Below are 27,508 nucleotides of genomic sequence, written 5' to 3'. Positions count from 1 at the left end.
GTGGGAACATGCAATTCTAATCATAACTGTGGGGTTATAGTTTATCACAACAGTTCGCACATCAGAGTCCAGTCATTTGGATGCGCCTTTCATATGGCTTCAATTGAATTCAGCAGTGCTGCAAGATACTTTTAATGCTAAGGAACTGCTCTGGTATTAGATGTAAGAAGGCCAAGTTGTTTCTTTATCCTAAAGCCCCCATTCACTCTATGCCTGCCTCCCTTTTTAAACAAGACATGGTGTGCAATCAAAGTGGTTTTCTCTAAATTAAACATGGTAGCTTGAAAACCCCTTTTAAAAATCATATGATGTTAAGAAAAGCATGTTCAGTCTGTCCTTAAATGTTTATTTAGAAAATTAAGCCCCATTCTTTTAGTTAAAACTTACATGTACTTGTCACCTGTGTGAATATTATTAATGCAGATCTAAAAGCAGGAGAAAACTGTTTTTAAAATTTGCATTCCAACCAGTGTAGGCATGACAGAACTATAGACGTGGAATCAATGTCCAGTGTTGTGGTTTGGCTTCTGGATTCATTTAAAAAACTGGACCACTGTTTATGATTTAAAGCTGATAACCAAACTACATGTCTGTTCCATGATAAAATATCCTCCCTTTTTCTTCCAGAGCTATAGGCATGTGTTCCATTCTGCCTTTCCTAAATCAAAGTTGATGTACATTAGAGCATCTGTGTTAGCATCTAATAACCAACTCTTTAAAGAGTTTCCCTAACATTGCTAGCTGAAATGCAGGAAAACAGTGACATCTATTGATAAAGAGTAGCAACTTTTAAAGTATCAAAATTTGTTTTTGATTTCTTTGAGGAGATGGCTTTAAAACTATGCTATCTCCTTTATATTTGTATGTCATTAAATGTTTTAGTCACAATTTTCTGTAAACAAAATTACAGGTGAAAATATAAATAGAACTTGAAACTGGGAAATTGTCATGATGACAATGAAACAAATTTCCTGGGCCTGAAGTGACAAGTATTCTGCTGTATTTGGACATGAAATGTGCTAAAACTTTCAATAACAGGTAGACAGAATTATAGAAATGACAGAGAAAAAGTGATTGGGTTTGTCTGCACAGGCTTACTGTTTTCTAAACAAGGATGTTAAAGTTATTCTAATCTGCATCACAATAACTAGTTAACCATCCTTCTAGATTTTAAAGTGATAAAGCTGCTCCCAAATGCCATTTTATTCTATGGTTGATTTAACAATGTAGCCTTGTGATGGGTGTTGGGAAACCAACTAGAGCTAGGGTTTTGCTCTACATTGCCTGGAGTCTACAGTCCCTGGTTTGGAAAGTGCTCCTGGAACTGATCCTGTTTAGCTTTCAAATTAGAAGAAATGAGCAGAGGAAACAGGTTCCCAATGACTAGCAGATGACAGGTGAATCTGATACTCAGGTCATCTACCCACTTAGCCACTAAATACATGTTTCTCAATACATGAAGAATTTGAATGCTTTTCATATCCCACCCACTTTGTGGAATTGGCCAAAATAAAGCTGAAGTTTCTATTTCTGAGCTTTTTAACATTCCATGGCTGGCATCCTATTTGTTAATTATGATGTTGTTAGCCCAGTGTATGACATCATAATTGTATTCATTTGTGCAGTCATTGCACCATTCCAGCAACTGAAAGTGCCCCCCAACCTGCTTTTTAAGTCATGCAGCTACAGTGTAGTTACATCTCTGAAGCTGCATTTCCTAGTGCTACCTTCCAATCCACCTGTTAACTCTTGCAGTCCCCTACAAAAGGTAAAGCTTCCTACACCCTGCTACAAGGATGCATCATTGCTCACTGCCCCTTTCTCCGGCACCTCAGAAATTCCTCTTTTGTACGGGGATGCAGGGCATAAAGGTAGGTTGGGAAGGATTGGCACTGGGAAATGTATCTACAGAGATTGTTGTAGCGCATCTCTTGATCCAAGATCTCAGACTTTGTTTCTTACTTTGTGAACATTTTCAGAATTGTTTACTGTAACCAGCCAGAATTTTGCTTTCAGAAGCCGTGAAATAGAAACATGACCTCCAGTTACAGAACACTCTCATGGGCCTAGCCTTACTATCTTGTTGGTGCCAGGCAAGCCTGTTTTTATTTCCCCTAGCTTTTCAGATGCACTTTTATTCTTGCTGACAGTTGTGTGATGCTTCAGTGGCCTTTGATTTTAATAGGTTTTATTTGAATTGACTTTCAGTTTTCTATTCTTTGTCATAAACCACCCTGAAAGATGGATGGGTGATACAGACACATCTGTAATATATAAATAAATACATAAATCTGCATCAAAGCTATTGTTCTATACAAAAATTATATATGTTTTGCTGCAAGGGGGGAAAACATTTCCATTCAAGGCCACTAGTCACTATGTATGATTAACTGCATGTGAGAAGAGGCATGAATAACCCATTAATCTATTTGTATTTATTTTAAATCTGTCTGGATGAAACCTCTCCACTCACATCAAGCAGCTATTGCATTTGTATACTCTGAGCAGTAATACTGATAATTTGAAAAAATCAAAACATTGGTTCTTATAATCCAGGGGTCAGCAACTGTGGAAAAATAGGGAGCTGCATTAAATCCCCAGGAGACTTGGAGGACCATGCTTCCATATTCACAACTTTTGTAAATTATTTGATTTAACTTAGGTGAAAGACACTAGGCTTCAGATAAACCATACACTCTTCCCATTTTTGCTCTGTGTAATATTTATAACACCTTTCTTTCAATCAAACCATTCTCAAAGCAGCTGAAATCTGCTGAAATAATATAAAACAAAACTAAAAACAAGGTGCCTGGGGCCAGGTTGGCTGTTACTGCCAGAAGATCCTTTTCCACAGCTGCCCCAGCCCTTTGGAATACGCTGCCCATGGAGCTCCGCTCATCTACCACCCTGGCCCAATTCAGGAAGGGTCTTAAAACCTTCCTATTTAATCAGGCATTCCCCGACTAAATATCCTATGGGCCTCCCTCCTCTCTCGTGGCCGTGAGGTTGGGCTAAGGGGCTTTTTATTGTTTTTAAGGATTGTTGTTATGTTTATGGTTTTGGCTGTTTTTAACTTTGTATGATGTTTGCACTTTGCTGCCTTTGTAAGCCGCCCTGATCGTTTGGAAGGGCGGGGTATAAATAAAAATTTTATTATTATTATTTATTAAGAACAGTAACTTACAACCAACACATACCAGCAGTCCTCAGTCTTCCAAATAAGCAGGATGGGGCCAGGACATATGTCCTTTTAGTTCCACAGAGCCAAGGCAGTGTACCTCCTTGAGCCCCATGGGAACCCCATGTTCTTTCAGGCAGGAAAGGGAGAAACAAGTTCCCTGCAAATTCACCTCTGGCCGATGGCAGGGGCCAGGCTAGACCTCCGTTTGCTGTGATGGTCTTCCTGGAAACCAGGGAGTGCTGAAATTCTCCAGCGCCACATCACAAATGGATTGATTTTCTTCTTACGTGCTTTTTCACTGTTCAGCTCTCACATCCACACATGGTGGTGGGGTATACAATGGATTGGATGGTTCTAACTTTGGTGATCAGTTGTATATCTTTACATTTTAGGATCTTTCTAGCTCTTTCATGGCTGTCCTTTCTATACTTAGGCCCAATACAGACAAGCAAAAAGTGCCGTCCTGGGGCTGATTTAAGGGCTCAGGAGAGTGGAGTGTTCCCACGCTTCCAAGCCCTACTGCGCTCTCCCAGCACCATTTTGTGTGTGCGCCAATGATGTACATTGTGTGCCATGTCCAAATGGCATGGCGCACAACGGATGTCACCATGCCACTCCAGGGCACTAATGGCGCCTTGGCAGCAGCAGAAAAAGGAGCCCATTTCACAGCTCCTTTTTCTGAGTGCATCATTGCCTTGACATGCGGTCACCACGGCAATGATGCAGGGGATAAAGGGGTGGTCTCTGTCCGCCCCTTTCCCCCCATCTGTCCAGCCCCTTAGTCTTCAGATTTCTTGGTCTGCAACTTCTTTCATATAAAGGGAGGTAAACCTGGTTCTCTCACATAACACCTAACTTAACCTTTATCCATTACATGATGAAATTTGCACCTTTATGTTGATGTTATTTGTTTGTCCATTTGTTTTATATCCCACCTTTCTCCCAGTATGGCTCACAATTTCAAGGGTGGCTGTCATAATAAAACTGTATTTTGAAACAGTTTTAGAAGGGAGTTAACATATTATAATAATTATAGTACAGGTATCAGTGCAAGGAATGAGGTGGATAAGTAGTTAAGATGCCAGTTCTGACAATTGGAAGATCAGAAAGTTGGCAGTTTGAGGCCTGAGTGCTGCATGATAGGGTGAGCTCCCATCACTAGTCCCAGCTTCTGCCAGCCTAGCAATTCAAAAGCATGCAAATGAAGTAGATAAATATGTTCCACTTCAGTGGGAAGGTAACAGCGTTTGGTGCAGTCATGCTGGCCACATGACCACCAGAGCAGTCTTCACAATGTCTTAATAACATCTTTGCCTTAATAACGGAGGCTAGACATTCATGTCAAGGGACTATTTTTACCTTTACCTTTTTCAACAAAATGTGTATTTTGGATTTTGTTTTACAGTCAAAACAGCTACCCTTGTGTGTGCCAATTGGTTATTTTCCTCTCCAATGTGCCAATTGGTTATTTTCCAACTGTGTGTTTGAATGACTACTGCAGGCCAAAGGACACTATTTTTTTTAAAAAAATTGGTGGGTCTGGCCGTCCAAACATCCCACTTTAAAAACTGCACATACAAATTTGTGTTTGTACACACAAATACAGCAAGCAAGCTAGGTGAAAGCAGGACTTTTCATTGCTTAAAAATGAATTTCTGCTGACTACCTTTAGGTGTCACTACTTCCTGCAGATCAAAGGCAGGCAGGCAGATAACTGCTGACTATCCGATGTTTGACTGAGGAAGAGCAAATTTGGGGAAGGGAGAATCAGGTTTTTACACTGGCTGTTTTCACAACAAAACACTTTGTTCTACATATTCTGCCACAGGGCGCTTCAGCCAATACAGGATTTCTGATGAGCCTGCATTCAGATTACATGTCTGTTTCCAATCATTTCTGAATTGTTATATTTTTAGATATATGCTTTAAAAGATAGATGTTGAAAAGGTAGATTGGAATCTACTGAGAGACCCCTGAGAAATCAGCTGAAGATCTGCAAGAATTTCTGATGTGTCAGCCAGTGTTGTGAAGTGGTTTCAGCACTGGACTAGGACTCTGGAAACCAGGGTTCAAATCCAGGCTCGGCTATGGAAAAGCATTGAGTGGCCTTGGGCAAGTAACTCTCTCTCAGTCTCAGAAGAAGGCAATTGCAAATCCTCTCTCTGAAGAAACTGAAGAAAATCCCATGATAGGTTCGCCTTAGGGTCACCGTAAGTCAGAAATGATTTGGAGGCACACAACAACAATTTTTAAACATAAGCAACTGCCACAATGCTCCCGTTCCACACATGAAGCTTCTGAAATGGAGAAAGATGCCTGTGTGTATGTCTGTAAAAAGCTTCTACCCTTTTATCCAATGGGTATGAGGTTCTGCCTAAACCTCTGCAGTCACCAAACATGAGGACTGCCACAAACCTCATTGCAATCACAAAGAGTATGGGCTTCCCCTATCCCCACTGCAGCCACCAATGTAAGGAATTCCTCTTGTCCTGCCTATGTATCCACCAACTATGGGGACTTCTCAGATGCCCTCAAGGTCCCTGTGTGAGATATGCAGCTTCTGTCCCAATGGACACCACCCCTCTTTATTTACTGCTGCCACTACAGAAATTGTGTCTGAATCCAGTCTTTATATATCTAAACCAATGAATGATACAGAAACAGTACTTTATTAATGTTAAGTTCAACATAACAAAAACAGATTCATATTTAATACTTTTAAATATATTTCACTTTCATTCACACTCTTCTCCTAGTTAACTCAGGCTGCATCTACACTGCAGAATTAATGTAGTTTGACACCACTCAATGCTGTAGTATTCTGGGTTTTGTAGTTTTGTCAGATATTTAGCCTTTTGTGCCAGAGAGCTCCAATGCCACAGCACACTACAAATCCCAGGATCCCATTGGATTGAGCCATATCGGTTAAAGCAGTGTCAAACTGCATTAATGCTGCAGTGTGGAAGCAACTTCAGGGTACATCTTTCTGCGCTGTAGAAATAATGCAGTTTGACACCACTTTAACTGCCATGACTCCATCCTACAGAATCCTGAGATTAGTAGTTTTGTGAGGCACCGACCCTCTTGGCAGAGCAGGCTAAAGACTTTGTAAAACTACAAATACCTGGATTCCATAGGATGGAGCTACAGCACTTAATGTGTTGTCAAACTGCATTAGCACCCTTAGATCCTTAAATATCACTCATTAATTTCTAAACCTGACTAACTGACGCTCAACGTTCATCCTCATTCATTCACTCACTTTACGACACCAGAGCTTTCTTAACTGTTTGTCTATGCCAGCTGATATTCACTAGCTGTCATTTGCCAGCCTTCTTCAAATCTCCCCAGACATTCCACCAGTCACTTCCATTATGCCATTCTCTCACCCTCTCCTACCAACTCTTTACTTTTTATCATATCTAATACATAAATCATTTTGCAAAAAAAGTCCATAACATAACAGAGAAGACTACCAATAGATTTTTTTTTCTGTACAAATAAAACTGGGAGCTGAACGATATATATGGCCTGCCTATATTTAAGTTACAGCATTTCTGAAGTTTTTCTAGCATTTTTGAAGTATTTCTGACATGGAATTGAGATTGCTGGACAGTGAAGAAAGCTGATAGAAATAAAATCAACTCATTTGAGATATGGTGCTGGAGAAGAGTAATGAGGATACCACAGACAGTTAAAAAAAAAAAAACAAATGGACCCTAGACCAAATAGGCCTGAATTCTCCTTCGAAGCCAAAATGACTACATTGAGGTTGTCATGAGAAGAGATGACTCACTAGAAAAGACTGCTAGGAAAGGTGAAATGCAATAGAAAGAGGGGAAGGCCACATGTGAGATGCATAGACTCAATCAAGGAGGCCATGTCCCTGAGCTTCCAAGACCTGAGCAGAGTGGTTAAAGACCGGGGGTGTTGGAGATGTCTCATTCACTGGGTTGCCATGACTCAAATCTGACTTGTGGGCAGTTAACAACAACAGAAATAGTTAGAGTTAGAAATACTGACAGCTAGTGTGGGCATAGTGGCTTCAGAAGGGTCTAAATATCCTTTGGCCATAGAAACCCACTGGGTGCTCCTTGGGTATGGCACACTCATCCACAAAGGAAGACAGTTGCAACACTCCCCCTCAAATAAATTTCACAAAGAAAACTGTGGCGGGTTACAGACCGCCCATTTGGGGCAGGCTGTACCCGCCCCTTTCCCCGGTGTATCGGGGCCTCAGCTGCCAGAATGGCAGCCTCCAAGGCCCCAATCTGCCGCTTTTCAGGCTGCAAGGAAGTGGCAAAAGGCCCCTTCCCTGCAGCCTGGAAAGGGGTGTCCTTGGGGCTTCAAGCCCCAAGGACACCCCGCGGTGGCGGGGAGGAGGAGAAAGGGGCCGCTTGGCCCCTTTCTCCCTTGCATTGCTGGGCTGCACCCAGCGACGCAAAGCAGCGCAGCAAATCAGGAAGGAGCTCCAAAACGGAGCTCCTTCCTGGTTCGCGCAAAGGGCGCACTAAGCGCCCTGGCGTGGACCGACGACGTCACATCCGTGCCGCCCCGTATAGAGGCGGCGCGGTCGTGACGTCATCATGGCGGCCCCCATGTGGAAGGGGAGCCACCATTTTGTACGGACTCAGTCCGTACTAGGGTTAGGGGGGGTGCAGAAGCACCGCACCTTCCTAACCCTAGTACGGACTGAGTCCATACTTTCATGGCAGTTTATAACCCGCCTATGTTATAGGTTCATCTTGTTGTTTGTGTGTGTGCGCGCGCCTTCCAGGTTAGCTATCAACTTATGGTGACCCCATTAGTATCATAGGGTTTTCTTAGGCAAGGAATATTCAGAAGTAGTTTTACCAGTTTCTTCCTCTTAGGATCACCATAAGTTGGAAAAAACTTGAAGGCACAGTAACAACAAATATCTAAAGTTGCATATAGTTTAGCAAGTGCAAATTTGGTTGATCTTCATTTCCCTTTTTTTGATACATGTGCTCTTTAGGAATTATTAATTCATTGCAAGAATTAGTCTCATGGCAGTTAAGGAGGGTTGCCACCATTCCTACAAATGAGCCTTTATCTTCATCTTTTCTGAATGATGAGCTGGAAGGTATTTGAGGCTCACTATGTACTCCTTCCCTTCCTAGTGCTTGTTGGTATATATAGCTTGTAAACAAAAGAAATTCAAGGAAAGAGAATGACCACTCCAGTTTGAAAAAGGTAAAAAAAAATCAGTGATGATAAGATAGTAAGTGTAAACAATCACTTGCTTTGTACAAACAATCTTGTGCGGTCTTTCAGTGTTAGTCATTTGACATTTTAATTAGTTAAATAACAAATTGGATTAACAGATCATGAATATAGCCCAATTCCCATATCAGCAGGATATACCTTCCCAACTTAGCATGGATAGTGAGAACTGCAGATAATGGTGACTGCTGTATTTCTGCTGGACGTTGACCATAGATCAATACTGGAGATTATTGCATTGCTTTTAAAGTGCCTTATCCCTGATGAGATTTTGAAAAGCCACTGGATAAGCATGGTTGGGATCTGGGCTGAATACCAGTTGCATTCTCCCAGCCACCAGAAAGTGTGATAACACCTGGTTTTAAAATTAAATGCACTTTTATCCCATCTTTATAAACTGTAGTTAACAGTCTTGCAGATACATGGGTTGGACTGTATTAGTATGTTTTTAAATGTGTTGAAGGAAGCATGAAAAATCGTCATTTAATTATCAAAATCAACAATTCCTTTTTAGAAGGAAAAACTTCTTTGACTTGTTTTAACAAGAAAACTCTGGAGGAAAATGTGTCCTTTGCCAATCATTCTACTTTTTTGTATTTTTATTTAAATTGTAAAATATTGTGAGTGAACTTCTGTGGTAATTGGAGGATGCTCTACATAAGACTGACTAATAAAGCTACATAAGCAGCAGAGAGGATCTTGTCTTTTCTCATGTCACTATTATTCTTTTCCTAGGGATTCCTGGCAACAAAGAGGTGCATGTTTTTAATCTGACCTCCCTCACAAAGTCCGAAAACATATTGTCAGCTCTGTTGCATTATTATGTTGGAGATCTCTGGAAGAGCAGCACAAATCATGGGCCCGGGATATCTGACATGCAGCTTAGCCTCTTGCTGTTGAGTTTGCCTACATCAGGGAACCAAACGCGGACCCTGGGACATTACTTGGTCAACATCTCCATGGCTTATCATGATGTCCCTTCTTGGCAGTGGAAGAACATTACTGATGTCTTGAGTAAAGCCAAGGAAAACAATGACTTGATCGTTGGGGTTAAAATAGCCTCTTTTGGCCAACAACCTTGGAAGAACATGAATCCCAGTTATGAACCATACATCCTCGTTTATGCAAATGACTCTGCTATTTCAGAACCAGAGAATGTTGTTTCTAGCTTACAAGGACACCGGAATCCCCTGCCTGGAAGTCTTCCAAAATTAGATAGCCATTCTAAAAATGGCCTCAGTGAAGGGAGGCAAAAACGTTCCACCAATGTTCTTTTGCCTTTGCAAAATAATGAACTTCCAGGAGCTGAGTATCAATACAGTGAGGATGAAGGATGGGAGGACAGGAAGCACTACAAAACTCTCCAGCCACGCCTAGCTGAGCGGGCAAAGAACAAGAAAAAGCAAAGAAAGAATAACCACCAAAAGAGTCAGACACTCCAGTTTGATGAACAGACTCTTAAAAAGGCAAGGAGGAAGCAGTGGAATGAGCCAAGATACTGTGCACGGCGCTACCTCAAGGTGGATTTTGCAGATATTGGCTGGAGTGACTGGATTATTTCCCCTAAATCTTTTGATGCTTACTATTGTTCAGGCGAATGCCAGTTCCCTATTCCAAAGGTACTGTATCTTCTTTTTCTATTCTTCTTCTTTTATCCTCACACATAGAAGTTTATCGCACGGGCCCTAAAACGGGCCCATTGCGTTACAAAACGAGTGTGCAAAGGAGTGCACATGGAACAAGATGGGGCTAGGAACAGCATTTTACTGCACAATGGAATGGCGCCATTGCTGCCAGGCATTCCAATCGCGTCCTCCCTCCGTTCCAGAGGGCGCGATTCCTGAGAACTGTTCTAAAGCGTTCTCACAAATTGTGCCCTCTGGAACAGAGGGAGGACGTGATTGGAACGCCCGGTATCAGCAGCGGTATTCCAGTGTGCAGTAAAATGCTGTCCCTAGCGCCATCTCGTTCCGTGCGTGCCCCTGCACGCACCTGTTTTGTAATGCAACAGGCCTGTTTTAGGGCCTGTGAGATAAACTTCATACAGTATGGGGAAATGCATTTTCAGTCTTTTAAGAAAACTGCATATAGTGTTGTTAAAAGCATCAACAAAATCTAGCTAGGTTGGTCTTAAACTAGAGCATGGAATAAATAGGCAGTTTTAAAATGTTTGGCCTTTCAGGATTATTGCTAAAATAGCTAAGTGTGAAGTCAGAACTGGTTTATGTGAAGATATAATGTTATAGAGGAGAACTGTAGGTGATTTCTGTATAAGATACAAATATGCTATAAATTATTATTGGTAGTAATAATGTACTTTGGACATATTAGGAGAAGACATGACTCATTACAAAAGAACCATATTGCTTTGTAAGATGGAAGGCATGGTATAGTGGTCAGAGTACTAGACTAGGACACTGGGAGATCAGGAATTCCTGCTTGGCCATGCAAACCTACTGGGTTGCCTTGTGCAGGTCGTACTCTCTCAACCTCAGAGAAGGGCAATGGTAAAACTTCTCTGAAGAAATCTTGACAACAAAACTTTGTGTTAGCTTCTCCTGAGCGTTGCCATAAGTCAGAGATGACTTGAAGGCACACTAAGTGGAAGGCAATAGGAAAATAGGAAGACTGGGAGATCTGAGCAAGGCTGTTGATAACAGAGTGATTTAGAGGCCTTTGATTCACAAGATTGCCATAGATTAAAGTTTAATTGATTGTAGTTAACAACAAATAGCATGTGAATTCATAAAATAGTTAGTTAATCCTCCCTTATACTCCCTGCATATCAATTCCTTTCTCTCCTTTTTAAAACAGGAGTTGTTGTTGTTATTATTATTATTATTATTATACTTTATTTACAAAGTTTTCTGCTCTGTAAAAGTTGCATATCATAAAATATTTTGTACTAAAAACAAGTACTTTGTAGAAGATGTAGAATGTCACAAGGCATGAGATTTCACTAGGTTTGAGAAGAAATTACAACATTGACCAAAAATATTCAGATAGATTCTGTTGCATGCAGCCAGTATCTCAGCACAAACTTTTAACTTGTCTGTCTACCTCCTCTGGGAATCAAGCTCAAGGAGCTCGTTACATGGTGTGTTGCTTCCAGTGCTTAGTGTGGAGAAGTTTATTGGTACCATTAATAGAAGTCTCAAAAGCTATAGTACAAAAGAAGCAATTATCCATAGGTATGAATGTAATCCAGTCCGTTAACATGAACATTTGGTATCATTCAAGTAAGTTTTTTTAAAAGTTTGTGTTCATTTTGACATTGAAAATTCAGCTAATCCTGAAATTAAGATAGTCATGAAAACCAACTTAACTGTGCCCTATAACCTAAAATCACAGAATAGAATTGGAGTTGGATGAGACCTCAGAAGCTATCCAATCCAACCAACTACAATGCAGGAGTACACAATCAGGATATGCTACATCCACAGCATTCCCTTCATCTACCAAGCTTGTAACTCTGTCAAAAAGAGAGAGAGATAAGATTAGTCTGCATGACTTGTTTTTGAGAAACCCATGTTGACTTTCAGTGATCATGGCATTCCTTTCTAAGTGCTTTTACAATGTCTGTTTAATGATCTTCTCTAGAATCTTTTCTGGTATTGATGTTAGGCTGACTGAACAGGATTGTTTGGGTCTGCTTTTTTTCCCATTTTGAAGATGGGGCAACATTTCCCAGTCTGCTGGGACTTCTGCTGTTCTCCAGGAATTCTCAAAAGATTATTGCCAGTGACTATGAACCAATAGTTGATCCTATAATCAGCATGTCATGCTTGTTACGTAAGTTTCAGTCACGTACAGAGAAATATAAGGTACTGCACTTAGGGTGGAAAAATGAAATGGCTGACCAAGACTATGTGTAAAAGGGATCTAGGAGTCCAAGTAGACCACAAGTTGAACATGTGGCAGCAGTGCGATGTGGCAGCTAAAAAGGCCAATGCAATTTTAGGATGCATAAATAGAAGTATGGTGTCTATATAAGCCTCAGCCATCTTGGCTAATGGTCTAGGGTTCTGGGAGCTGAAGTTGAAAACACCTGGAGGGCCAGTGTTTGGACATCACTGCCCTATGAGGAATGGCTTAGGGAGCTGGGGATGTTTAGCCTGGAAAAGGTAAGGTTAAGAGGTGATATGATAGCCCTGTTTAAATATTTGAAGGGATGTCATATTGAGAAGGGAGCAAGCTTGTTTCCTGCTGCTCCAGAGAACAGGACCTGAAACAATGGATGCAAGCTACAGCAAAAGAGATTCCACCTCAACATTAGGAAGAACTTCTAGATGGAGTATGTCCAGAGGAGGGCAACTAAAATGGTGAAGGGTCTGGAAACTCTTCCTATGAGTAGCAAGTTAGGGAGCTGGGGATGTTTAGCCTGGAATAGAAAAAGTGAAGAGGTGATATACCCCTGTTTAAATAATTGAAGGGCAGTCATATTGAGGATGGAGCAAGCTTATTTTCTGCTGCTCCAGAGAACAGGACAAGGAGCAATAGATGTAAACTAGAGGAAAAGAGATTCCACCTCAACATTAGGAGGAACTTCCTGACAGTAAGGGCTGTTTGACAGTGGAACAAACTTCCTCAGAGAGTAGTGGAGTCTCCTTCTTTGGAAGTTTTTAAACAGGCTGGATAGCCATTTGTCTGGGATGCTTTAATTGAGAGTTCCTGCATGGCAGGGGGTTGGACTGGATGGCCATTGTGGTCTCTTCCAGCTCTAGGATTCTATGATATACTTCATACCCAGGGACAGAAATATGGCAAGGAGTTCTTATTTTGGAATATTTTACATTGAGTTCCTAGAAAGTGCTTGTGCCATTCAGTTTACAATTTGGTTAACTTAAATCCATTCTACCATACATCTGAACCACTATCATAAATGCATACATCCAGCAAAGTAACTTGATAAGAGTCAAAGACATGAGCAACAAAAATGAAATGTAATTATAAGCTGCTGATATGTTGCAGAAAGATGCTTTTTGATGTTCTTGAGGAAAAGGTGAGAATTAAATTCTTTTCCCCCAAATTGTATGGAAGTAGATGTATACAACTAAAAACTTATAGAGGAAAAAATACAAACATAATTTAGTGTCTCTGGAAAGAGATCATGGCCCTGAATTTGCAAGTCTGTTAACTAGGCTGTTAATAACAAGGTGTCTTGGAGGCTCTTCTTTCATAGGCCATTGGTCAAAGCCAACCTGAGGGCAAATAACAGCAATACAACTTCAGTGAACGGTAAAAAATATATACATTAGAGAAGTGCATAAAACACACATGTATTTCCATGTGAGAAGGGATAAAAAAGGCTTGGAACCCAATACAGAACTTGGACATGATATGAACACCCCTGCGCAATAATATTCTGACTGAGTCAGTGCCTTGTACTTCCTTCTCTTCTCATATCACAGTTTCATGTGCAAAGTTTGAATTAAGTATCTTTCTTTTCTTCTCACATGAAGTTAGACTTTCCATTTCTCCATTTGTGTGGCACAGTTAAAAAGAAAATCCATGTTCCTTTCTAGGGATTTCCACCTAGGCACAGTAAATACCTAGGGACAAAATGTTGTACTAGCTTAATGAAAAACTACTGGATCTATGTTTTGAGCACAGGAATGCCTGGAGTTAAATTTCTAGAGCAGCAAAACAATTATTTGTATGAATTGGACCAAGGCAATGGAGAAGTCATCCCCTGCCATAAGTAAAGGCACATCAAAAACCACATCCGGGAAGACTCTAATCTTTCACAACTTTGTAAGAAATAAATCACACTGAACACAGTGTATGAACTTCAAATTGTGTGAATTTAGGATTGCACTATACCATTGCATGGAAGTTAACACTGGTATTTCATTTGTTTATTTAATATCTTGCATTTCTCCCAGCATAGGACCCAAGTCAAAACCAAAGTACACTAAGAATATATTTGATCCAAATGTTAAAATAACATTTATTTAATGTTATTATATAACATTAGATAAATTAGTTCAATTAAAACGTTTAGTTAAGCAGTAAGAAAACACATTAAAACATAGTAAAAATATAAAAGGCTAATTTGTTATGATGCTGTATGCTTTCAATTTCTTTGTGACTGATGGTGACCTTTATTTATTTACTTACTTACTTACTTCATTTATACACTGCCATTCTCTCAGGGTGGGACCCAACTGGTTTCCAGAAACAAATTAAAAATGTTTACAAAAAAGTTTAAAAACAATTTAAAATTAAAATACTATGAAATTATTTTAAAATAATACAAAAGTTAAAAACATGTAAAACATGCATCTAAAAAGGTATATAAGGCAAACATGTCACAGGGATTTCTTGGCACAATTTGTTCAAAGGGTGTTTCCCTTCCTCAAGGCTGAGAGTGTGTGACTTGTCCAAGGTTACCCATTGGAGATTTGATCCATGGTCTCCAGAGTTCTAGTCCAACATCCAAACCCCTACATCATACTAGCTCTCCACATTGTTGTTGTTGTGTGCCTTCACGTGATTTTGGGGAGGGAAACTAGGTTTTTCCCTCCTCAGTGCTACTCCTGGCAGCCTGTTTTGAGGTTACAGTGAGGTGCCAGGCACCTCACAACCAGGAGGAATCTATTTTAATGTTCCTGCAAGGCAGCAATCTCTCCTGGCTCTGGGAGCTTTGGGAAAGGTGGTGGTGATGGGAGCTAAAGGCAGATCACAGCAACAGTATTACAGACAACTGCTGCAGATAAAACAGGTGCAGGGCAGCTCTGAGGCAGGTGCAGGGGGAAACAACTGCGGAGTCCATTCGGACCATTCCCCCAATTGTAGGCGGGCACTATGAGAACTGTGGAAGCAGGTTGGCAACAGAGGAAAATTCACTACCTTGGTCCATTTTCCAGCCTTTATATTTTTCCCAAGCCTCAAATTGCCAAGCTAATGCAAAACAGATAAACAAGATCATTAATAAAAGTGACTCTTTTCATTCCAGTGGGCAACTCTTAACATTTGGCCATGTTGCTAATGAGGACTATAAAACTCATCTGCTTAGTGGCAGATTCCCAACTCGCTACATGGTGTGTGTTTGTGTTTGCACACAAAACATTTGAATCCATTTGGTTTATAGCAAGAGAGGAATACAGACAGATTTGCTCCTTAATGCAAGCTACATACTGATAGGGATGCCATATCCCGGTGGCCGCCGGGAAAATCCCGCTTTTGGGGGGCCCTCCCGGTCCCGGCCCGGTTTGGCCCCAGCCATGCATTTGTCCCGGTCCAGGGCCCGCTCCTGCGGCCATTGCCGCTGCCGCTAATGCGGCTGGCCACGGCGCCAACCCACCACCTCCTTTCCTTCCTTGACTGGTGGGCAGCCCCAACCCACCTCCTCCTCCGGCTCCGCCTTCCTCCTCCTTCTCGGCAGCAGCAGCGCCGCCGCCACCGCGCCTCCCGCGCCAGGGCTTTTCCGCCCATGCGCGGGGGGGGGCTCTAAAGCAGGAGCTCATCCCCTGCTTTGGCCAGCCAGCCATTGGCCAGCTGGCCAAAGGGAACGGGCTCCTCAGTGCACGCCGCTCGGGCCTCAGCAGGGGCCAGCGGAAGCGCGCACGCCTGCCCCGCTTCCCTGCGCGCGCGTACGTGAGCCTAAAGAGGAGGAGGAGGAGGGGGGAGCAGAAGGAGGAAAGGTGAGTCAGTGGCCATTAGGTCTGCCCTGGGTTTTATGGTTATTTTAATTAATTTTTAAAAATATAAAATACTTATTTTATTTTATTTATTATTGCTTGTTTTATATTTTATTTCATTAATTTTTATTATTTCTTGTTTTTTATATTATTTATTTTTATTATTGCTTTTTTCATTATTTTTATTATTAAATATATACACCCCTGTCTTGATTTTTATTTATTTTTCATTATTTTTATTATTAAATATATACACCCCTGTCTTGATTTTTATTTTATTTTTCATTATTTTTATTATTAAATATATACACCCCTGTCTTTTTTTTTAATTTATTTTTCATTATTTTTATTATTAAATATATAAATATGGCCAGAAAGGGAAGTCCATTTCTTCCATCTGTCTAGGAATAATGCCAAAATGTCCTCCATTTTGATCATGCCTTAGAAACATACATTTAGATTAACATTTTTTAAAAAATCATCAAATTTTTCCATGTGTCCTCCATTTTTATAAAAATGTGTCCTCCATTTGAAAATGTTGTCATACATTTGTCCTACATTTGTCCCGGTTTGGAGGTCCTGGCTTATGGCAACCCTACATACTGACAATATATGAGGGTGCTAGTTTAAAAAGAAAATGACAATGCTAGTTGTATACCATGGGCAAAATTCTGCTTCTTATGGGGGAAAAAAAATCCTTACCCAGTGAATGCTCTTTGTTCAAGGCCTGACTGATGGTTTACTTTGGTTTGAGAAGGAATATTCTGTAGCTCCCATTGAATTGTGAAATAGTGCATTTTTATGTTTGTGGGGAGGTTGGACTATTTATAAACCTCTGCTTTATTCTGCCATTTGACTTTTCACAAAGCTCACAAGGATACTAAAAAACAAACACCAATAAATAAATACAATAAATAGAACTAAACTCAAAACATCTCATAATTCTTAAAACCTTCTGTTCCCTTCCTATTTACCAGTCTGACATTCAACCAACATTTTCAACCCAAGGGGACTGTCACTGAGGCTGTCCAGGCTACTTGACTGGGGAAAGTTTAGGGGCAACCAACATCATGTTGTACTCCCACCCACCCTTAATAATGCAACTTCCTCCCTCCTCTGTTTCTAGTTCTAGTTGAAACATTATGCTTTAATATAACAAGATTTTAAAAACAAAATGGCAGTAATAAAATAAAACAGAGACAGAGCATAAATTAGGCATGTATTGTAGCTATGATCTTTGTTTTTGTGGTTCCATTATTAAGAGATTAATAAAATTTCACCTTTTCAATTGGATGCAGATCCCTTGGGTAATGTCTAAATTACTTGTGCCTGTGTCAGATCAAATTAGCAGGTCTTTCTCAGTAAAGAGCCCACATCAAATGATTGTCAAGTTCAGTAATCTCTGGACAACTGTTAGAGAGCAACTGCACTGCAACACAGATTTCAGTTGCTGTCCTTTCTCATTTTATGTCTGTCGAAACAACATGAGCACTGTCTGTGTCAACCCTTTGTTTTCTTACAGTTTTATCATTAAACTAGGCAACTGTATGTGATGTGGGACCCACATTCTGGTCACATTTGTTTGGTTTATGTTTTTAAAAATAATAATAATAATAATTGAATATTTTTAAATTGAATTTTGTTTATTAGCAATACATAACAACTACAGTATTTGTATTATTTCATTATTGCAAACAAAACCCTTTCCTTACTGAAAGTATCCACTTAGTTAATTTTAGTTTCAATTTAACTGATGGCTTCCGATTTAATTGGTAGATTTAATTTCATTTTAAAAGAGTGGGTACTCTAGGGTTCTTTGTTTGAGAAAAGGAACTACCTGTCTAGGACATGTGATTGAGTCACAGAAGCAGATGGGTTCCTGGCTTGAGGGGGGGGGGGAGAGAAATATCTCTTTCTCTCTCTTTCTTTCTCTCAGTATTATACACAAACACACACACATGCATGATCTGTCTCCTCTTGTTTTTTGTCTTCCTTTCTCTCTCTATTTGCTCTCTGGCGTTGCTCTTCCTTCCTTATTGCTTTCCTAATCTCTTCTCATTTCCTTTCTTTGGGGCCTGGCAGAGCCGCCCATTTTCCCTCTGGAGGGAGCCCGCAGCAACCAAACTACGTGGGGAGGGCATCATCAGTGCACCATTGGCACACTGTGATGCGTCCATGATGCAAGCGCAGCACCTGGAGGTGCGGATGCAGTGCCGTGCTTACGTCGTGCACGTGCACCACATATGGATGGTGCCACGTAAAGATGGCGCCATCCATACGTATTAGGGTTCCAGAACGTGCAGTTGCCATGTGCTCTGGAACTCTAATTTTGACGCCGACATGGCGCTTTCAGCCTATCTGTTTTGGGTCTTTCTTGCACTAACTTTGTAGCAATCTGGGGGCACTGGGCTCAGTCCAGGGCCAGTCCAGAGCATTTTGCCCTGGATTTTCCCTGGACCAAGCTACAACATCAAAAACATGTACTGGGCCAAATCTAGTGTAATGCTACATTGTTGTGCACACAGCTGGATCAGTGCCACATCAGCCTCACTGGCCTCTCCCCCTTGGGCCCGCTGCTGCTTTCTCATGGGCAGGACCTCCTTGTAAAGCTTGCTTGGCATGCCGCAACTTCTGCTGAGGTCAGAAAGGTATGCCTGTGTGATCAGTTAGGAGGGGATAGAGAAAAAAACCCACTAATATTGTTGGTTGTGACATCTCCAGGAGGCATCCAGCCATGTGATCTTACAAACACACCCAGATCGCTGGTTGTGACATCTCCAGGAGGTGTTGAGCCATGTGATCTTACCCCTCTCCTCACAAGATCGATTGCTGTGGCATTTCCAGAATGCATCCAGCCATGTGGTCTTACCTTTCCCCAAGATCGCTGGCTGTGATGTCTCCAGTAGTTGTCTAGTCATGTGACAGGGGTGTGTGTTGTTCTACTCTCCTCATTTATCACATGGTTGTCCCATTCTGACTTCAACATAAGCACCAGCATGCCAGGCACTTACTCACAGGAAGTGGCAGTGGCTGGTGAGGAAGGAGATCCATCCCCTTCTTTGCACTGCTCAGCACAGGATAAGGGGGATGTTGCTGAACTGGACCTGATCCAGGTGTCCACATGGCCAAAAGAAGCGGAGGCACTCTATGGTTTCCTGGAAACCCCGGGTTTTCCCCTGACTGCTTACTTTAGAGCAAAGTTGGGTTACAGGCTAAAAAACATGGATACTCCCTGGAAGTTGCCATACATCATAGAGACTGCCAGCACTAGCTTTAGGGTGAGTGCAGAATTTTTCACCATTGTAAACGAGACTCTTCGTTGCAGCCACAGCTGAGCTGCCACAGAACATGTTACTTTGGCAGGGGAGGGGGGAATTAGGCCTGAGATGAAAGGAAAAGAAACAGAATCCTTGTGGGGGGATGTCACTCAGGGAGACTGGGAATGGGATGGATACCATACTGCAGGTGGGGAAGAAAGCCAGAGAAAGAGAAAAGAAAAGTGGCCAAACAAGTGGAAAGGACACACTCACAGAGACTGGGAATGGGATGGAGAGAAAGAGAAGGCAGCAGTGTGTGTGTAGCAGTAGAAGATAAGGATAGAGGATGTGCATAGGGAGGGAGAATCAGCAGAGCTTTTGCAGCCATAGGCAGAGAGCACAAACAGAGAGAGGACAAATGAGAGTGGGGAAAGAGAAGAAGAAAGCTGGAGCATTTCTGTCACCATGATAAATTGCATCTTGCAACAGGCAGTACTGAGGCAACTCAGGGGCCTTGAGAGATTTGGGTCTTTGTGTTTGTGAGTCCCCAGATGTTGAGGGGCTGGACTAATGGGTCTAGAGCAGTGGTTTCCAACCTTCCTAATGCTGCGACCCTTTAATAGAGCTCCTCATGTTGTGGTGACCCAAACCCATGAAATTATTTTCGTTGCTACTTCATAACTGTAATTAAATAGGTGTTTTCCAATGGTCTTAGGCGACTCCCATGAAAGGGTCATTCAACTCCCAAAGGGGTCCCGATCCACAGGTTGGGAACCACTGGTCTAGAGAGCTGAATGCAGCCCAGGGGCTTCAGCCTGCCTACCCTTGGCTTAAACAGACAAATTCTTACTAAAATGTTTCCACAAAAGCAATGATATAAAGGGATATTGTAGTACCTTTGAGACTACCTGAGAGAGGGCTAGAAGAAAATCGAGATCATAAGCTTGGTAATCTAGTTATACTATCAGTTTTATATAACACTACAGTACTGATCTGCATTGCTGTCAGAATGATGTAGACAGGTGCCCACCCCAATAAGCATACAATTCACATATCAATACAGAAGGAAATAAAGTGAGAAAAGAGAAGAAAGAAAAGTCACTATTAATAAGGGATTAATCATAGGCAGTGTAATTATGTAGCTATGTAATGCATTACTTTTTACATGTTTAAAGGTAAAAGTATGGGTAGTTACTTGACATGACATCATAGCCGACTGTAAGGGGCAGTGCTCCTCTGGGCAGCATGACTGCACCGAGTGCTTTTACCATGTTAGCGTGTTTACTAAGAGGTTCTTGTATTAAAGGCAACTACGTGACCCCATCACACCTAATGTGTGGGGCAGAAATCATCTCCCCCCCCCCCCCGAAGGCAACAATGGCCACAGCAGTACTTTCCTTGAGTTCATAAGTCTGGCAGAACAGTTTGGCAATTATTTTTGTTGTTGTTACTCCTTATAAAGGGATAGGGAAATTATTATTATTATTATTATTATTATTATTATTATTATTATTATTATTGGAAACACAAAGCGATGCCTCACCTATTCCTCTGTACTATAAACACACAAATACATATTATTTGATTCCCTCCACTATATCTCCACATCCTTCTCCCTTATCTTTTCCTTGCTTCCATTAATCCCTTTTTTGTTGGATAAACATGCTTACAAAGTCAGATGTGGACCAGCTGGGAGACAAGGAAGGTAATATGATGACAGAAAGAGGTGAAGTAAAGAAATCAATATAGAGTCAAATATTTACTACTCTGCCTAAACTATTTTGGGCTTGCTTCTGAAAACACATACAGAGGTGTCTAAGGATTCGGGATACAAAAAATGTTTGAAGACTTTCTCATTCTTGATGAGAAAGAATTTTTCAATACACTGATTTACATTGTTTAAAAAAATATCCACTTCCACAAAAAATGGGTTTTCTTGCAGCAGTAGCAAGAGGGAAAGGAGTGAATGGGGAGGGAGGAAAAGAAGAAAGTGAAAGGGAGAGGAAAGGAAAGGAAATGGGGGAAATGGGAAGGGGGTTCCACAGAGTACAATATTTTGCTCAAAATATTATTTAGCCCCAAAAGCATGTTTGCACAAAAATGTTTATTTGCACACACACACACAAAAACCTCCTTGATTTACATGAAGTATGAAAAAGTTTATTAAAAGTGCAGAAACTCTTGTTCTGTAATCTCCAGTAGGGAGAAAACTTTTGAATTGGCTCCCCCCCCCCCCCCCCCGTACACTATAATGGAATAAGCAAAGATTTATATCTTTACCAAGGACATCGTGAAGTATTGACATTTCAAGTCCGGCATCCTGTTTGTGATATAAGTACAGTATGTGTAAGTTGTGCTATAGATGTGGGGCAAAATTTTCACCATAGCTTAATGGACATATTCTACTGACAGCAGCAGAAGCAAAGTTGCACATACATTGACAATGTGCATCAGGATTGGGCATTATGGTTATGCATTGCATATGTGCAATGTATAATGGCACCTAGTCATTTACATGTGTTAAGCGATGTTATTATTCTGCATGGAGGTTGTGTAGAGCTGGTGCAGCACAATACAGAAGGGATGTTGGATAGCATCCAAGGGCTGGTAGCGTGTTAGTGGCATTTGCTTTTGGGTGCCTTCAAGTTATTTCTGACTTATGGTGATCCCTAGATGAACCTATCACAGAAGTTTTCTTGGCAGGATTTGTTCAGAATGTAATTGCCAATGACTTCCTCTGAGGTTCCTCCCAAGGTCACCCAGTAGGTTTCCATGGCTGCAAGGGGATTTGAATCCTAGTCTCCAGAGTCCTAGTCCAACACTCAAACCACTACATGATAATGAGCCATTGTGGTGCAGTGCTTAAATGCCGATTCTGCAGCCACAACATTGTAAGTTGCATCCTGGAGGGCTCCAAGGTGGACTCGGCCTTCCATCCTTTTGTAGATCGGAAAAGTACCCGGCTTGTTGGGGGTTATACACTGTAAATCACTCAGGGAGTGCTAGCTCATCGATAAGCAATACAGAAATGTGCTAGCTATTGCTGTTGCTACATCCTCTGGCTCTCCTACTTAGTCGCATACCAAAGAAACAAGTCAACACTACACCTGTATATCTCCTATTTTTTTTATTGTTGTGGAGCCTGGTGACTAGGGAGTCACACAGTGACTTCCTAGACCTATTGAAGCTCCCCACCTGACAGCCTTCATGGAGAACAGCAAGGGAATCTCTGTGGCATCTGGGTGGGACAAAGCAATTATATCAGTCACTGAGAGCTCCAGAGGATGTCAGTGGATAATTAATCACTTCACATCTGGCTATGAGTATATCGCCAGATACTTCTACAGTTTTTCCCATCTCCACTCTCAAGGCATGAATGGCCATATGTGCTGGGCTTCAGCAGCATGCAGTATTGTTGTTGTTGTTGTTGTTGTTGTTGTTGTTGTTGTTGTTGTTAAATTTATAAAGCGCTGTAAATTTGCACAGCGCTGTACATACAATCTTTTTAATTGAATAGTTCCCTGCCCTCAGGCTTACAATCTAAAAAGACACAACACAAAAGGAGAAGGGAATGGTGGTGGGGAAAGGGGATGAGGGCCAGCAGTTCTTCTCTACCTCCAAGGCCTGGATCAGGGGAGATGGACTGGAGGGAGGGCTTGACTTCTTAATGGATGGTTAATTTTCATCCAGGGAGGCCTGATGGATCTGCCTCTCTAGTAGGATAATACATATAAAATACATAGCAATACAGGAAATGATTCAATACAGTACTACTGTGCTATGTTGAGCCATGCAAGATTGCAGCCTATGTTTGACACAGGAAAACTGGTGTAAGCAGGGCACACTCATAAAGGTAACTTGGGCTGACTTTATCAGAGAGCTCATTCAGCAATGCAGAAAATTACTGCATACTCAAATATTACCCCGCTCAAGTTTGTACATAGGGGAAACTATTATACATTTATTATAAAAGGAAGACTTTCTCTGTCTCTAGCTGATTTCTGATAACCATCTACAAAACTAAAGTACCATGTAATATACCAATTTGTCTAAGTCAAACCACACGTTGAATCTCAAGTTACATAATTTCGGGCAGGCAGGCAGGGAGATGACAACAGAATGATTAGAATGATATATAGCTGTATGGCTAATTTTTAAGGCTTCTCCAAAAAAGGAAGCCTTTTTAGGCTACCATACTACCATAGTGTAGTATTCCAGCAGACAGAACGATATTATAACTGACTATTCACTGCCCCTTAGACTTACCAATAGACTTGCTGAAGCCTCCCACCCACCCCCCACCCCAACATGGTAATTTCAGGCCTGTTGAAGAGTGGAGGAGCATCTGGCTGTGTCTGCATAGCTACATGCAAAAAAATTACATCACCTACTGATGTCCCCTAGGGTCTCCCAGAGATCTCAGTGGATTATGTAGTAATTTTGCATCTGGCTACTTGGAGATATAGCAGACATAAAACTACCATGGAGTTTTTGCTTTGTTAAAAGGAGGAATGGGATGTCAACCTCTGCATCAACCAAAAGAACATATATGTATGCAAGCATAAGGCTGACAACCTCTGTATTCCACTAACAGGATGCCATCTTAGATTTGTTGCTTACCAAACTCTTCTCATGTAGTTGCAGCAACCAGAGTTGGCTGGGGGATAGGTGCAGCAAATTATACCAACACCAATTACAGATGGAATACGAAGCCCACTAACAGAAAATAAGTTTCATCACATTCAGTTAAAATAAACTTACCGAACAGCTCTATAAACACACACACTGATCATGCAGAATGACAGTGTTCCCCAACAGCCAAAGCAGTGACCTGCGCATATGTATCGGGAGTCTTTTTGGCCCTGGTGTTGGCTAGGAGAACCAGCTGCTAATGTGCATTTGGCCACCTATACACACATGCTATTTATTACCTTCAGGAAAATGTGGCTTCCTCCATTTCTCCAGCAATTTCAGAAACCAGGGAACAGTGTTTCTCTCTCTATATATATACACATCTCACAGTTAGTGTTTAGGTGGGCTGCAGGGAAAGGAGGATGCATCAGTATGCTCAACAGGACAGCCACTCCAGATTCCCACCAAAATTGCTATCATAAGCAATGAGACCTTTGTCAGATGCCATTACCTGAGAGTGACATAGGTACGCTACACAGTAGAAGTATTGCAGTTTGACACTACTTTAAGTGCTGTAGTTCCAACCTATTTATTGTTATTGTCTTTTTTTGTTTCCTGCAGGCTCTGAAGCCTTCAAACCATGCCACCATCCAGAGCATAGTGAGAGCTGTAGGTGTTGTTTCTGGAATCCCTGAACCTTGCTGCGTCCCAGACAAGATGTCATCTCTCAGTATCTTGTTCCTCGATGAAAATCATAACGTGGTACTCAAAGTCTACCCAAATATGACAGTGGAGTCTTGTGCCTGCAGATAACATCCCTTGATGCACACATACACCACCTAATCTAAATCCCTTTCTCCCTGCCTTGACTTTGTTGCTTAACAGTTCCCCTACCCCACCCCATTTTGCACTGCCAATGCATTTCATTTTCCAAAGATTTATAAGTACAAATGAAAAGACAAGCAACAGCTGAGAAGGAACACACCATGGATTTTCAGAACATGGAAGGACCCAAATGAACTTTTTTTTACTGTGAGAATACAACAGAAAAATTCTGTAACACTTAGCACCAGCAACAAACTATGTGGCAAAGCATGTAAGGGGGGAAATTATGAAATCCAGAAAGTACTCTTCCCAAAGATCTGAAGTATGGCAGGAAGACCCTTTGGTATATTTCTATATGAAGCTTTGAAAGCAGTTCATCAAAACTGCTGGCTTTCTGGTCTATTCTTCCAGAAACTAATGGTGAAGGAGATTTATGATACACGTTATGCATCTGAAGCTAAGCTTTCAGCCTTAGGTTGCAGGCAAACTCCCCAAAGTGCTAAATAACCTAATAAGTTCTGACATCCTAAGAGCCTAAGAAAATCCAATTTAAGATGTTTATTTTCTTGACATGGTGTGTCAGTAGTGCTCTTTATGTGTATCGCCTACATAAACAAGGCCTTTCCCTCCATGGAATAATGGAAACCTTTAACTTGCAAGCTCAAATGTACTTCTGTTTTTATATCTTCTAAGGATCTGCACATGTTATAGCAATAGTGGCATGCCCCCAATACTGCCTCAGTTCAGATCATGTCAGGAAACTGGTGAAGGGGGCAGGTGGCAGAGTAGAAAGCAGATTCTGGTTTACCTGGGTGGATACTGTAGTCATTTACTATAGTAATCATGTTTACAATGGGTAGTCTCTTGTCCTAGGAACAGTATATAGTACAAAGGAATATAAATCTCTGCTCAGAAATATCACTCATTAATCTAGTGGTACTTTTAGGTAAATTGGAATAGGATTGCAGCTGAGACTGTCTGTCCTTGAGATGATCTTTTACTCAGTGAAGCAAAGGATTAAGAAGAGACTGAGTAATTCATGTGTGGCCTTTTTCAAAATGGGACTCTTGCCTGCAGCAAGACATCATGTATGAGCAAACTGTATCAGCAGACCTACAAAGCCAAAAGTAGAGAGTTATTTAGTTTTGCACTGGATGGCTATGTAGAGAGGGCATGGGGTAGTTTGGCATCTCCAATGGACTGAAGGAGTTTGCACTGAATGCATTGCATCCTCGTGTCTTGTAAAGCCTAGAAAATAGGTGTGCTTTGAGTCATACCACACTAAGTGCCTTCCATTCTCTGCCCAAAGGGCCAGGCAGTTTTCTTGCTGGGATTGAGGTTTAGAGCTTTAATTTCCAGCTCACTAGAGATACAATGCAGCTTCAAAGCATTGGAACCTCTTTTACTGAGGAGCTGATGCATTCATTATTAAGCTATCTCCTTCTTCATGTAAAAATTAATAATGAAAAGACTTTTGTACATTCATTATTATTTTTTTGCTTAGGAATTAATGCTTGTACAGTCAGCGTCAGTAAAGTTTTTAAGAAAGCCAAAGGATATTTGTATATGGAAAGAAGCTTTTATTAATGCCTTTAATTTATTTTATTTCTGTTGCCTTCCTGTGTGTTAATTAAGTTCACACGTTTTAGTACTCTTAAACACACACTGAGTTTTACATTAATTTTTACAAAATCCTCATATATATGCCTTCAGAACCAAATGTGCATGCTGCAAGAGCACTGAGGATACTTTCCACTACTGATGTATAAGCTTGCCTAACTTGTATTTGTTTCCCTCCTTCAATAATAAGATTTTTTTCACTGCAAACTACCATGTACAACTTTATGTTTAAACGTTTTAATGTGAAATTTCATTTTCTCTTTTTATTTATAATCATTACAAAAATGTTCTAAACAAAACTGCTTGAAACAGGATAAAATAGCACTCCTTGTTTTTGAAAGTATCTTAAACTGAGCAAGGAACTGTAAGGAAATGTGTCCCAAGATTGTGCACTGTGTTTGTAGATCCAAATGATCTAAGGAATCAACCCTGAAACCCATCTTAAACTCCAAAAAGCTATTCCAAGTGATGGAGGTCTGCAGTGTGGTCAAGTGAGGTGCTTTAGGATGTTGCAAACGGCCTTTCTCCCTCCATAATGCTGTGGTGCAGCTTGGGGGGGTGAGACGGGGCTGACCACATGTTCCTAAAGCACCCCACTCAACCCTGCTACAGACTTCTGTCACTGAAAGTGGCTCCCTGACGTTTTAGTCGAGTTTCAGGGGGCACTGATGGTATGTCACAATAGTGTCATTATTATGAATACATAGCATAGCCGGATACAGAGCAGTGACAGATCTTTGAGTTATGAATCTGTACCCCAGCGCAGGATGACAGCCTGTATTTTAAAACAACAAAATCTTCAGATCATAAGCAGTTAAGTTAGGATACCAAAGTAGATATGAAGTCAGTGGGAGATGCATAACCTGTGACACACCAAGCTAAAACCTTTTATAGCCCACCCTTTTTGCAACTCCAGACAGGCCACAAATAGGAAATATTACTGAGCCTCTAAAAGGACACCTACATGGCAGGTATATACGGCATATACAATAATCTCCCACTTATCCAGCAGGTTAAGAACCAGAACACTGTAAAAAAGCAGAAATGATTGAAATCAGAAACTCATATTACTGTATAAGCACAAAATATATGTATGATTACCTTTA

At 41.1% G+C, this 27,508-nt stretch overlaps 1 protein-coding gene across 1 annotated transcript in view; it reads left to right on the top strand.

Moving 5' to 3' along the window:
• LOC149313199 (bone morphogenetic protein 3-like) overlaps positions 1-26,609 on the top strand; it is a 46,779-nt gene extending 20,170 nt beyond the window's left edge. The window contains exons 2-3 of the mRNA XM_089527257.1: positions 9,161-10,044; positions 24,579-26,609. Coding sequence (XP_089383383.1) covers positions 9,161-10,044; positions 24,579-24,770 — 1,076 coding nt within the window. The 3' untranslated portion in view covers positions 24,771-26,609. The remainder of the gene's footprint in view (positions 1-9,160; positions 10,045-24,578) is intronic.
• The last annotated feature ends 899 nt before the right edge of the window (positions 26,610-27,508 follow it).

The sequence above is a fragment of the Sceloporus occidentalis genome, unplaced genomic scaffold (genome assembly GCF_023333645.1).
Source record: "Sceloporus occidentalis isolate IW3139 unplaced genomic scaffold, rSceOcc1.0.p SCAF_5, whole genome shotgun sequence".
Lineage (NCBI taxonomy): Eukaryota > Metazoa > Chordata > Lepidosauria > Squamata > Phrynosomatidae > Sceloporus > Sceloporus occidentalis.
The sequence above is the reverse complement of the archived record's forward strand: the minus strand, read 5'-3'. Positions and strand labels throughout refer to the sequence as shown.